At 51.2% G+C, this 13,819-nt stretch overlaps 1 protein-coding gene across 10 annotated transcripts in view; it reads right to left on the bottom strand.

Annotated features, from left to right (window-relative positions):
- Positions 1-13,819, bottom strand: part of PPARD (peroxisome proliferator activated receptor delta) — an 83,507-nt gene that overhangs the window by 18,216 nt on the left and 51,472 nt on the right. For all 10 annotated transcript variants that reach the window (XR_010835061.1, XR_010835060.1, XR_010835062.1 and 7 more), the window contains one exon: positions 307-537. Coding sequence is in view for 6 of the 10 variants with exons in the window: in XM_059076389.2 (XP_058932372.1) it covers positions 307-436 (130 nt within the window). In the remaining 4 variants the exon portion in view is untranslated. The remainder of the gene's footprint in view (positions 1-306; positions 538-13,819) is intronic.

Here is a 13,819-nt window from a genome sequence, read left to right as displayed (position 1 = left end):
GGTGGAATAATAATGATGACGACGTGCATTACACAGGCTAACTCATTCCATTCTCACAAAAGCCCGTGTGCACGTCCCCTATAATCCCTGTCTGTTTTACAGGAAGAAGGAGTGCAACTTGCCCAAGAGCCTGCAGTTGATGAGCAACAGAGCAGGGGTGTGACCCTGGGCTGTCTGGCTCCAGTCCTTAACCACCCTGCTGCCCTGCACCCCATGATGATGCTGTTGGCAGAGGGCCAGGTCCCCTGTCCCCCAGACCCCATCTGTGCCCCCTCTGCCCCATGTCCCCTGCCTGCTCCCCCTTACCTGTATAGCTGCTGGAAGGAAGTGAGTGCCCTGGTCCCCCATTGAGTTCTGGGGCTCCTTCTGCCTTTGCCACTTCCTTTTTCTCCTCCTCTTCCCGGACCTCAGGGGCTTCCTCCGGTGGCTGCTCCATGGCTGATTTCCCCTCGGCACCACGCCTGCAGGCCCGGTCATAGCTCTGGCATCTTCTGGGTCTGAGCACAGATGGACCTCTACAGGGCAGTTCCTGTCAGCCTGGGCAAAGGAGAAGACAGGGAGAGGTCGGGGAGGCAGGGAAGAGGACAAGAGGGTGATGGAGTGGGGCAGGACCAAGGGCCACCATCTGGGGGACCTGGGGGGGCATTCAACCCTGCAGTGTGGACCTCTAACCCTCCAGCCTTTGCCCACCTGGCTCTTGTGGCAGGTCTGTGGGGTTCAGAGCAGCTTCCATTAGCCAGATGGGGTGATACACCCCTGTGCCACCTTTCCCCGCATCCTGCTCTTTGAGCCTCCTAAACCTACAGGAGCCACATGAGAAGGACTTGAGGGGCTTTTTCAAATTTTCCAGTCCTCTTGGAGATCCCGATATGCATCAGACCTCCCAACCCCCATCCTGTCCACACCAGCACCCAGGCCCAAGAATCATCGCTCTCCTAAGCCACCTTTCTTCAAGGGAGTGGATCCTACCCATCCTGTGTTTGGGTGTGGGAAAAAGGCACAAGCCCCTGCCATGCTAGGCTCACAGCTGACAGCAGGTCTGCAACCAGATGCTCAGTGCAGAGCCGTCAGGCAAGGGGTGACGCACTCTGTCCTAGAATCTGGGTTACTGGGTGGTGACTCCCATGTCTACATCACCCAGGAGGGGGCAGTTCCAACCCTCAGCAAGTAAAATGCTGTTCACAGATGCCGCAGTCAGAGGGGGTAAGGCTACGAGTGCTGTGGGAGAGAGTCCTCCCGGCAGGGAACACCTCTCAAGAATACGGCCTGGGCTTCCCTGGTGGCGCAGTGGTTGAGAGTCCACCTGCCGATGCAGGGCATATGGGTTCGTGCCCCGGTCCGGGAAGATTCCACGTGCCGTGGAGTGGCTAGGCCTGTGAGCCATGGCCGCTGAGCCTGCGCGTCCGGAGCCTGTGCTCCACAATGGGAGAGGCCACAACAGTGAGAGGCCCACGTACAGCAAAAAAAAAAAAAAAAAAAAAAGACACTGAGGCAGCACATAGTAAGGAGTGGTGAGGGACCCTGTTGGCTGAGGCGTGGGGTGCTGTAGGAGAGAGGATTTGAAAGGCGGGCTGGGAAGGTGGGTTTTATCCAGGCGTGAGCACTTCAAATGCCCTGGCGTAGGGAGTGTAATTAGACTGTGTCCTGTGGTGCTGCAGGCCTGGAAGATTAACAGCAGAAAAGACCTGCTTTAGGGAAATTCAGGCATCTGTGGGACCTTATCTTGGATGTTCCACAGGCAGCTCAAACTCAACCTATCCAAACAGGAGCCCTTCTCTTCCTCTGGTAATCTCTACTTTAGTGACCCAAATGCCCAACTACCCACCTATCAAAGCCAGAAGGTGGGAATCATTTGACATTCCACACCCTCTCTCTTCCTGCTCTAGGCCTGCACACTTGGCTATACTGGAATCACTGGGGAGTTTTTTTTTTTTTTCTTTTTTGGAGGTTTGAACTTGAGTAAGACATTTATAGAAACCTAGACAGGGCAGTGTCCTCCCCAGCCCAGGTGCCACCAGGCACAGCACAAGAGACTACAAACGCAGCAGGGGAAGGTGGACACTCAGGGTGTGCGAGTGTAGGCACCCCCACTTCGGGCTCAGGGATTTGAGGAGTAAACAAAACCTACTTGGAGAAGAATTGGGGAAGAAAACCAGCAATTGCCTTCTGCACGGATGGGGACAGGGAAGGAGGCAGGGACAGGGGCAGGAGCATTTCACATCACTAACATAACTTGGGAAACTGCAAGGGACCATCTTCAAGTGGCCTTAAGAGGAAGACCAGATGGATGATGGGAGAATCCACAGGAGTGAGAGGAGGAGAGGGAATGTGGCTAGTAGGCAACAGCCCCTTTCTTTCTGGGCACAGGAAGGTAGCCAGGGCACCAGGTCCAGGCAGTGACCTCACAAGGACAGCACAGTTTTTGCAGCTTAGAGATCACCCACCTGCCCCCAGCCAGCTACTTATTCTGTTCGCTCGCTGGTGTAGGGCCACTCTCCGGCCCCAAGGGAGTGGATGGCTCTGCAGCCTGGGGCCCTGCCTCTTCTGTGTCTCCTCCCTTGGAGGCAGTGCTAGCCCCTGCCCCTTTGGGCTGGGGCTCCTGGCTCTCAGGGGTGGCAGTAGCCTTCTCTTCCAGGGCAGTGCCTTCCTCACTGCAGGCATCTATCTCCACTAGGGAGTTTTTAAAAATATGGATGCCTGGGCTCATCCTCAGGGATTCTCATTTGATTGGTCTGGGAAGCAGCTTGGGCATCAGGATTTTTAAAAATTAACATTATTTATTTATTTTGCTGCATCGGGTCTTAGTTATGGCACATGGGATCTTTTGTTGTGGCATGTGGACTTCTCTCTAGTTGTGGCACGCAGGCTCAGTACTTGCGGCACATGGGCTCTAGAGTGTGCAGGCTTAGTTGCTCCACAGCATGTGGGATCTTAGTTCCCTGACCAGGGATCGAACCTGTGTCCCCTGCATTGGAAGGTGGATTCCTAACCACTGGACCACCAGGGAAGTCCTGGGCATCAGGATTTTAATTTCTAATTCCCCTGGTGACTGTAACGCGTAGCTAAGCTTGAGAACCACTGTGCCACAGCAAAGCAACTTCCAGCGGATGGTAAATCATTCCCTCTTAATCATTCCTTTCCACAAGGTCTTCATTTTCCCTTGTTTGGATTGACACAGTGATCTCTTAATTGGTCTCCTAAAGGCAACTTGGAAATTCAGTGCTAGAGTCTAAGAGCTGGGGAGTTGGGGATCTGGAGGTTTGTCGGGGGCAGGCGGGGAATCTTCACTGATGTGACAGGAGCAAGTAGGAATTCAGTTCACCAAAGGAAAGTGACACGTCAAGGGAGGACAGAGGAAGAGGCACCAGAACAGACAGTGAGGCAGTGGCCAGAGACAGGAGAGACTTGGGACAGCCGGGTTTCTCGGAGACAAGGGAAGGGCTGTTTTTTTGGGGGGAGTGGGCGGTCAACCATCTCAAATGCTGAAGAGTTCAAGGGTGATAAACTGACACATGGCCACTGAATCTGGTAACTGTGAGGTCATCTTTGACCTTGTTATACAAATTTCAACCAAGTGGTTGGGATGGAAACCTGAGCTCTGAAGAGTAAGTGGCAGCAAGTAAGCTGGGACAATGAATAGAGACTAATTTTTTAATGAATATGCCACAGAAAGAAATGTACAAGAGGATGTAGCTTGAAAAAGTAGCAAAGCCAGGAAAAGTTTTTTTGGAATAGAGGAGGCTCAAGTAAGCAGTGGCTAGAGGAGAGGTCTTCAGAGAAAGTCTGAAGATTCAAGGGGGAAGCTGGGGCAGGATGACTGATGGGAGAGGAATAATTCAAGGGCAAAGGATGAGGAAAATACAAAGTATAGCAGCAGTGTGTATTGGGGGTGGGGGGGGTATTGTGCTAAAGCTCATAGGGAATGACTTCACTCTTGTTAGTTAACTTAAGTAGGAGGAATGGTGGTCTACTGAGAGTAAAAGATGGGACTTGAAGAAAGCAAAGAGGCTGAGTGGAGGTACTCTGGCAAACATGATAGGGAATTAGCTGAAGAGAAATAAGAAGAATTATATAGCAGGGCTATGGTAATTAAAACAGTGTGGTACTGGCACATGAACAGATAATCATTGAAAGAGAATACACAAAGTCCATAAACAGATACAAATGCATATGGGACCTTAATGTTATAAAAATGGCACTCCAAATCAAAAAGAAAAGATGGATTCTTCAATAAATAGTATTGGGACAAATGAGTAGCCATCTGGATCCCTACCTTACATCTTATACCAAGACAAGGTCCAAATAAATCAAAGGTTTTAAAGTTAAAACAAAAATACATGAATTATAAAAAGTGTTGAAAAGCTAAGTGGGAGAAGAGCTAAGGTAGATACTAAGCCCATAAAGCTTAATGGGTAAAAAAGTTAATAAATTTGGGCTTCCCTGGTGGCGCAGTGGTTGAGAGTCTGCCTGCCGATGCAGGGGACACGTGTTCGTGCCCCAGTCTGGGAGGATCCCACATGCCGCGGAGCAGCTGGGCCTGTGAGCCATGGCCACTGAGCTTGCGCGTCCGGAGCCTGTGCTCCGCAACGGGAGAGGCCACAACAGTGAGAGGCCCGCGTACCACACACACACACACACACACACACACACACATTAATAAATTTGATTTCATAAAAATACAAACTTACTACAAGGTGAAAAAACCATCATGAGAGAAAAAAAAAAAACAAACCAGATAATAGACTGGGAAAAGTATTTGCAACTCATCAGACAAAGGGCTAATTGCCCTAAAATAGTTCCTACAAATTATTAAGTAAAAGACCAGCAATCCAATAGGAAAAATGGGCCCAGGATACAAAAAATATACACAGAAAAGGTATATACACTTAGTTCTTAAACATATGAAAAAACGCTCAACATCATTCATAAATGAGAAATGCAAATTAAAACAACACTGAAATATACTTTTTACAATCAGATTAAAACAGATGCTAACACTCATGGGGCTTCCCTGGTGGTGCAGTGGTTAAGAATCTGCTTGCCAATGCAAGGGACAAGGGTTCGAGCCCTGGCCCGGGAAGATCCCACATGCCGCGGAGCAACTAAGCCCGTGCGCCACAACTACTGAAGCCTGCGTGCCACAACTACTGAAGTCTGTGCGCCTAGAGCCCATGCTCCGCAACAAGAGAAGCCACGACAATGAGAAGCCCGCGCACCGCAAGGAATAGTAGCCCCAGCTCACCGCAACTAGAGAAAGCCCACACACAGCAACAAAGACCCAACACAGCCATAAATAAATAAATAAATAATTTTTTTAAAAAACCCCCAAACAGATGCTAACACTCTGTGGCTAAGCACGTGGGGAAACATCACCTCACATGTCCCTGTGGAAAGGTAAATTCGCACAACCTCTAAAGAGGGTAATTTGGCTACATCTATCTAAATTACAGGACACATTTCCTTTGACCCAGAGATACCACTTCTACGTTGTATCTTACAGCTATCCTTCCACTGAAGTACAGTGACATAAAGTATTAGCACAAGGTTACTTATTACAGTATTACTTGACCAGTATGTGTGGGGAACAAACTAGATGTCCATTAACAGGGGACAGCCATAACAAGAATGATGATGTTTATGGACTGATTTGGGAGTATCTCTAAGATATATTAATAAGGGAAGAAAGCAATGTGCAGAATGAAGTGAAGAGCTATACTTTGTGCAAAGATGATACAATGAAGCTGGATTTGACTGTGTATGTGTAAGATAGCGCTGGAAGGCTACTTAAGAACTGGGAACGCTGGTTGCCTCTGGGGAGGGAACTGAGTGTCTGGGTCACTGATGGGACAGAGATTTTTCACTGTACCTGTTATTTTTATTTTATTTTAAAAAACTTTTTATTAGGGTATAGTTGATTTACAATGTTGTATTAGTACTGTACCTTTTAAATTCTGAACTATAGGCATGTTACCTGTTCTAAAAATAATTTAAATTGGAATAAAATAAAAAAGCAAAACTTACAAACAATAGTGTGGAAAATGAGAGGGCATGATCAGTGTTAAATTGTTTAAGTCCTTTTATTTTTCAGGAGACAACTGGAGATGCTGATGAACTTTACAGTTCAGTCAAATGTACACGGAAAAATTTCAAAGGTAACCACTAAGACACCATAAATAGAGTGTATAATTTCCAGATTATTGCAGCAGAATGGGAAAACTTGGGAGAAGTCATGTAAAATTCTAGTTTTCGGACTGGGAAAGTCTCACAGACGGAGACATTACTACCAAATGCAACGTAGGGTGGTGGACTGGATCCTGGAACAGAAAGAGGACGGTGGTGGAAGTTCCAAATAAAATCTGCTTAGTTTAGTTAATAGCATTGTACCAGCATTTATTTCTTAGTTTTGGTAAGTTTGATAATCTTTACAATATTTCTGTAACCCTAGACTTTTTCAAAATAGTTTTTTTAAAAAGCTTTAAAAAATCTGGCTTTCTGACTTTTTTGTGGGGCGTGGGGGGACTGCACTGCACAGCTTGTGGGATCTTAGTTCCTCGACCAGGGACTGAACCCACACCCTCGGCAGTGAAAGTGTCGGAGTCCTAACCACTGGACCGCCAAGGGACTTCCCTGGCTTCTCTTGAAAATTGGGCAAACCTGGCCTGCATGCCCCTGGCCCACCCCCCACCCCACCCAGGGGCTAGGCAGTGGCAGCCCCTTTACCTGGAATCGCGCTCTCCACTGGCTGTATCTTCACTGCTTCCAGCTGTCACTCCTAGGCTGCTTTACTCATTCACGATGCATGAACTGTCCCCATTTGCAGGGATGTGAGTCTGGTTAGCATAAATCGGTTCCTCAAGGATCAATCCCTGATCATCCCTGAGCATTAAACCTGGGAATCACCAGACCCAGAGCAAGGGAAATGCTCAGAGGTGCAGTTCCCCCCACATGGTTCTGACGAGGAACAAGGAGCCGCCACCTGGGGCAGTCACTTCCAGCTGCTACCCGATTCCAATTCCCCTTCTTTCTCACCGAGTCCCCATTTTCTCTGGATCAGCCACGTGCCTAGCTACACACTCAATTTCCCAAACTCTCTGGCAGCTATAGTGTTCACGTGATGATTCTGACCAAAAATATGTAAACAGAAATCTAGGGATTTCCCTGGTGGTCCAGTGGTTAAGACTTCACCTTCCAATGCAGGGGGTGCAGGTCTGATCCCTGGTCGGGGAGCTAAGATGCCTTGTGGCCAAAAAAAACCCTCTAAACCATAAAACAGAAGCAGTATTGCAACAAATTCAATAAAGACTTAAAAAAAAAAAAAGAAATCTACTAGAAGGTCTTCTGGAAACAGAGGTCAAGAGGGTGGGGCAGAAAGGAGGAAGGAGCCCAGTCACCAGCATCACGGAGCTGATGAACTAACCCTAGAATGCCTGTCTCCAGACTACTTATTAGGTGGAAAAAAAATTTTTTTTTTGGCTGTGCCGGGTCTTAGTTGTGGCATGTGGGATCTTTAGTTGCAGAATGGATGTGGGATCTAGTTCCCTGACCAGGGATCGAACCTGGGATCCCTGCATTGGGAGCGCAGAGTCTTAACCACTGGATCATCAGGGAAGTCCCTAGGTGGAAAAATTAAATGCCTATTTCACAAGGCGCTGTTTGCCAGATTTCGGTTTCGTGCAGTTGAACACAACCCTAACTGAAATAGCAGCAGGATAAAAGAGGAGAGTGGGACTGTGGGGAGGGGGTTGGTGACAGCACTGTAAAGGACCTCGGTGATCACCAAGAGCAGTGTGTGACCATTGTGGCTTGTATAAATGCTCTACAAAAATTGGCAATTATCTAAATAACAAGGACCACAGACGCTGATTCTTCATGCTCCACAGAATTGAAAAGCCTGGAAGTGGAGGAGGCAGGGGAAGGTAAGTGGTGAGAGACCCTCAACCAGGCCTGTGGCTGAAGGGGCTACAGGAGGCTTCTGAGGAACAGCATCAAGAGGACAGGCAGCACGGTGACAGAGGGGGCAGATGATGGGACACCCAAGAGCCAGAAGCACAGTGGTGGCACTGACCACAGGAGTAGGCGGATGAGGCTGATTAGAACAAACTGTTTGGGGATCCGTGTAGCCTGGGTGTCAGTGGACACGGGGAAATCACACAGGCTGTGGTGATGAGAGCCAGGGAGAGAGGGGTGTGAGGACTGCAGGCACACCGGGCAGGTGGAAACAGAGGAGGAAAAACAACACTTCCCTGTATAGATACTCGACAAAATATTTTCTCACACATTCCCTCGTATCCTCTGACGCTCTGAGTGACCCTGCAAGATGGGACAGAGGTCACTGTTGGGACTGAATCTGGAGGGAGGGGCAGGAGCTGACTGAATTCCCACTGCATGGCAGGCTCGGCCCAATCCTCACAAGTCCCCACAAGGCCAGCCCCGTGGGCTCCCCTGGGCAGATGAGGAAAGTGACAAAGAGCCCAGGCCCACCTGGCCTGACAGGCGTCTCTCAGAGAACATGCTAGAGGATGCAGCAGAGGACCACGGGGTGCAAACACCACGGGGCCTGAGCCCAGCCCAGCCTCTGAGGAGCTGTGTGCACGGGGCCACCTTACACACCTGAGGCTCCTGAGCCTCAGCTTCCCTACCACATATCAGCTGGTAGAACGTTCTTTCACCACGACCAGAGGAACTCTTCTCAGTTTCTGGGGTGCAAGTAGTGGCCTCTTGAAATCAGATGTGATTCTGGGCTCTGGCTAGAGCTTTGGATTTGGGGCCAGGGTCTCTGGATTCCAGGTGGATGTTCCTTCCCAGCCTGGAGCTGTCCCTTTTCTGTTTGTGACCTCGTAAGGAGCAGCTGCAGGGGGAGGGAAGCTGCAGTCTGGTTGCTCTAAAACCCACACACATCCCTTGGGCTGTTGCTTATTTAGATGCAATCCCATGCTGGGGCCAATCCCTGCAATTTGCCGGAAGCCATCCATTTTCACACAGCCCTGGGTGCTCCATCTACAGCTGAGGTCTGCCCATCTCACCAGTGCCTGCCCCCACCGCTGGTCTCAGCTTGCCCAGCCAGGAGCTGCTTTATTCCCTAGGCCCTTCCCCACCTCACCGGGCGGCCCACAGGCTGGGTTTTCACAGGTAACTGCCACCACAGCCTCCACTCTCCCTGCAGTGCACCCTGTTCCCTTCTTCCTTCCTTCAGTCCTGGCACTAAAAATAGCACCTGGCACTAGGTTTAACCTTTATGTGACTGAGAAACCTTGGTTTTTGCTATTGCCACCCCTCAGCACTGTGCCCGTGCCAGAAACCCTCTGACAGTGTCACACACAGCTTTGCCCCACTTAAGAAGCTGATGCTGTCCTCAGGACAAGGGTCCTGCAGCCAGAACGAGAGGGGTGCTGCTCTGTGGCCCTTGCACAGAAAATCGAGTCGCTACCAAAAGAAATTCTTTTTTTTTTTTTTTTTTTGCGGTACGCAGGCCTCTCACTGTTGTGGCCTCTCCTGTTGCAGAGCACAGGCTCCGGACGTGCAGGCTCAGTGGCCATGGCTCACGGGCCCAACTGCTCCGCGGTATGTGGGATCTTCCCTGACTGGGGCACGAACCCGTGTCCCCTGCATCAGCAGGCGGACTCTAAACCACTGCACCACCAGGGAAGCCCCAAAAGAAATTCTTACAAAAACAAATACCTGGGCTACTCTGATTCTGGCATTCACACACATGTGTTGTGTGTATACACGCTCACAAAAGCCTGCCAAGCAAGCATCCCACCCTCTTGCCCCTTCTAGGAGCTAAAGTTGGGCAAGGGGCACGACTCTATCCATTTCCCACTGGACAGGTAGATTTCACGGGCAGAGGTAGTTAGGAGCTTAACCCAAATGACCCAGAGCTCCAGAGAGGCCTGGTCTGGGGCTCGAGCGACCAAGCCACCTGGGGCCCTAATCCTTCCACCAAGTCTAGACATCCTCGGGAAATGGAGCTTCCCTGACACCCAGCAGCAGGCTGTATGCTCTGAGTGGGGTTACTCTGTGTCAGGCCCCATTCAGCTGTGATGCATCCTGTCAGGCCTCTCCCTGCACCAGAGCCTAAGGTGGATCACAACAGCTCCAAGCCTCGGGTCCACCACCTCCATCACAATGGTACCAGCTTCCAATTCTCCAAGGGTTTATAATACACCAAGCTGTGTGTATACTGACACATCTAATCCTCACAATAGCCCTAAGAGTCGGGTGCTGTTATTATCTCCATTTAACTGATGAGGAAACTGGCACAGAGAGGGAAAGTAATTGAGTCAAGGTCACACAGTAACTGGAGGAGCAGGATTTGAGTCCAGGCAGGCTGGCTCAAGTCTTAATCACTATGCTGTGCCTTGCATGTGGTGCTGGGTAAGACTGGACCAGAAGCTGGTAAGTCCTTGCCCTGTTGGATGTGGAAGCAGCTCTGAGCCTCAGTCTGGAGCCATCATCCCTGAATCCTTTGTCTAGATGCCAAGAACTGCTTCTGTCAAGAACACCTTGGTTAAAGCCCTTCTGAATACTCCCTGCCAGAAGATGACAGCTGTGTGCTAAAGACAGCCATAGGCTCTGGTCCCCGGCTCCCTCCCCAGCCCATTCCACTCGCCTCAAGTGCAGCATCACTCTCTGAACGCAGAGGCTCACACTAGCCTCAGCCTGGAATGCCATCCCCGTCACTAGCTAAGGCCTACTTTCCTTCCAGACCTACCTGCACCTCCTCCTTTAGGAAGCTCCCCTTGACTAGTCCTATTCTGTTCCTTCCTACTGCAACCCTGACCCAGGCTCTCAAGATCTGCTGTTACTACATCAAACTGCAACGTCTGTTAGCTGGTCTGTTCTCACCATGTTACCAGTTTCCCACACAATGCCCTCTATCTATCTTGCAGAGGTAGGTCCCCGGCACCTCGCACCGTGCCAGGCATTTAATGGGTGCTCAACGTACACTCCTTGAATGAATAAACAGACTAAAAACATTAACCTCAGCCACACTGTGTCCAGTTGTAACAGTTGCCACTACATGAGTTTTCACCTATTACTGTATTACTGCCCTTCAGATGCAGCGAGTACCCCGCAGAAGTTCATTCCACAGGCTTCTGTGTCAGGCCTGGGTTCAAACCCTGGCTCTGCCCCTCCCTCTCTGTGACTTGGGGGAGACACTAACCCTTCAGTTTCTCAGCCCTAAAGCTGGCCTACTACCACCTAACCTGAGCGGCTGTCATGTGGATGAGATAACCACACCGCAAATGCTTAACAGTGCTGCTTGTAAACACCTAACAAATGGGGCTGTGGCTACTGCTACTGTCATCACTCCTGGCTTGCCTCAGGGGATGACATGGAGCAAGTGATATTCCAGGTCTGGACATGCGACGGCCTTTGGAATTCCAGGGACCTAAACCCAGAATTTCCCAATTCCCTGCCTTACAATCAACCGTGAGAAGGGAGAGCTGACAGGGCGCCCTGCTCTGGGGTTTGCGCTTCTTTCAGAGAGATGGGCCTGGACCCTTCTCCACCTCTGCCCCTTCCCCCGCCCCTTGGGACAACCTAGTAGCTGCATTTCCTTCTTCCCTCACTGCAGGGGGATGAAGAACAGCAGCCTCTGGATACAGGGCAGAAGAGTGCTCAGGATCAGAGAGGCCATGGGAGTGGGGTCTGGCCAACTCACTCCCAAGCTTCCCTATCAGTCATTAACCCAGTACTGACCCAGTGCCCTGGGTTTCCAGACCAGCAGCTCCACGGTGCTCTCTGCTCCCATTTGTCAATCTCGGTCACCCTACTCCCCTCAGGGCACGTGAGAGGCCTGTGTGGCCTTGGAATGGATTCACCCAGCAGGTCCCCTGAGGCCAACACCCCAGGAGTAGACTGGGAGCTGGTTTTGTGCAGAGAGTATGGGAACCAGAGGAAAGTCTGCCAGGCCCTCTCCCGACCCCCCATTCTAGAATTCTTCCAATTCCACCAAGAGCCAGCCTGTCAGCCCTGTGGAGTGGAGCTAAGCTACAATAAAAGGAGAAGCCGGCCTCCTTTTATTGTACCTCCTCAGGGAGCTACTGAGAACGTGCCCAGAAAGGAGATCATAGTGGGCAGGAGGGCTCCTCAGCTGGGACCAGTGAGGGGCCTGACAGGCGACCGGCTTCCAGCCACTGACTCCCACGCAGGTCAATGCGCCAAACTGCCACTGACGGTCAGCAGCGGAGGACTGAGGAGATACTAAAAGTCTTGTCTGCACAGACAACAGAACCACGGCGATGTCAAAACATGCACATAATGCACAGGAACAAAACCGGAAAGACATGACCCAAATTGTTAATGGTGCTTCCCTCTGAGGGGGTGATTCTTATTTTCTTAACTACATTTTTCCATGTTCTTCAAATTCTTTACAATGAGCATGGGATGCTTTCATGATGGGGGGAAGAGAGGGAGATACATTTAAAAGTGTTTTGAAGAAAGAAAACTGAATAATACACTGAAAAATACTGAGGAGGTGAAAGAAGGGCCTGCCCAGAAGCGAGCCAGGCCTCTCCTTGGCAGCCTGAGAGCTGAGGACCCTCCCTGCTCAGAGAAGGCTTTGGAGGTAAGGGCAGGGGTGCCAACGGGCAGAGGGCCACAGCCGGGGACCTTTCCAGAACCTCTCGCCCGAGGACCTCAGGAGCTACAGCTGCTGATGCTGCCAGTGCCCTCCACTCTTCCTCTGGTGCTGGCTGCTGCCAGCTGTTTTCATTCACTCAGTTAACAAATACTTGTTAAGCGCTCACCATCATGTGCCCAACACAAACACCTAACTGTGAACGATGACCAGGGCGCTGAAAAGCCAACACCGCCACGTGAGCCTACTGTGGCTGGTCGGGGAGGGGGTCCTGAGGACGTGGTCCCTGACTAAGAGACAGGCAGGTGGGGGGACAGAGACCCCAAGAAGGGAGGAGGACGGCACAGAACCTCTGAGGGGTAGAAAGAAGAGCCGTGAGGCTGGTGTGCCGAGAGCACGGGGCAGCCGGTCTGGCTGAGGCTGGAGATCACCTGGGGCCTCGAAGGGCAAGTGAAGGATGTGGCTGTTTATCCGAAGGGCAGTGGAGAGCCTAGGAGGGCTATGAAGAGGATGGGCAGGGTGAGAGCAGCATTTGGAAACGAGCTGGAGATGATTTCAGCTGGATTCCGAGAGGCCAGGGTGACAGCAAACCCAGCTGGGGTGTTGGTGGGAGCGAGAAGGCCACCTCCCAGAGCCCTGGAGGGCTGGGTGCAGGAAGCAGCCGCCCGTTCCCTTCCCGGGAGGATCCGGGCTGAGCAGCCGAGGCATGGGGCCCTTACACAGATTTGAGTGCATCTCCTGTCAGCTCACTGGCGTCCTCACGAGGAGAGTGTCAGGGCAGAATTAGGTACTCCAAAATCCCTTCCTGCTCTGACTGGCCTGGGCTCCAGCCTCCCAGCACTGTTCTGGTCTTAGGGATTCCTGGATGTGACACACACACATCTGGGGAGCAAATGTGGCACCTGGCACTGCTTGGCAGGAGGCCAACTAACACAAACAGCCCCCACTGGGCCCGACAACTCCATCCACGCCCCCCAAACTTCTGACACCCAGCTCTCGCCGCCAGCACACCAGCCTGTGCCTCAGTGGCCCTGCTGTGGGGGGTGGGGGGAGTGTGGTTACGGGGCGTGCACTGGACACCGCTACTCATACACTTTTCTTTTCTTTTTTTTTTTTTTTGCGGTATCCGGGCCTCTCACTGCCGTGGCCTCTCCTGTTGCGGAGCACAGGCTCCGGACACGCAGGCTCAGCGGCCATGGCTCACGGGCCCAGCCGCTACGCGGCATGTGGGATCTT

The sequence above is a fragment of the Kogia breviceps genome, chromosome 10, assembly GCF_026419965.1.
Source record: "Kogia breviceps isolate mKogBre1 chromosome 10, mKogBre1 haplotype 1, whole genome shotgun sequence".
NCBI lineage: Eukaryota > Metazoa > Chordata > Mammalia > Artiodactyla > Physeteridae > Kogia > Kogia breviceps.
Note: the sequence above shows the minus strand (reverse complement) of the source record. Positions and strands in the feature narration are given on the sequence as shown.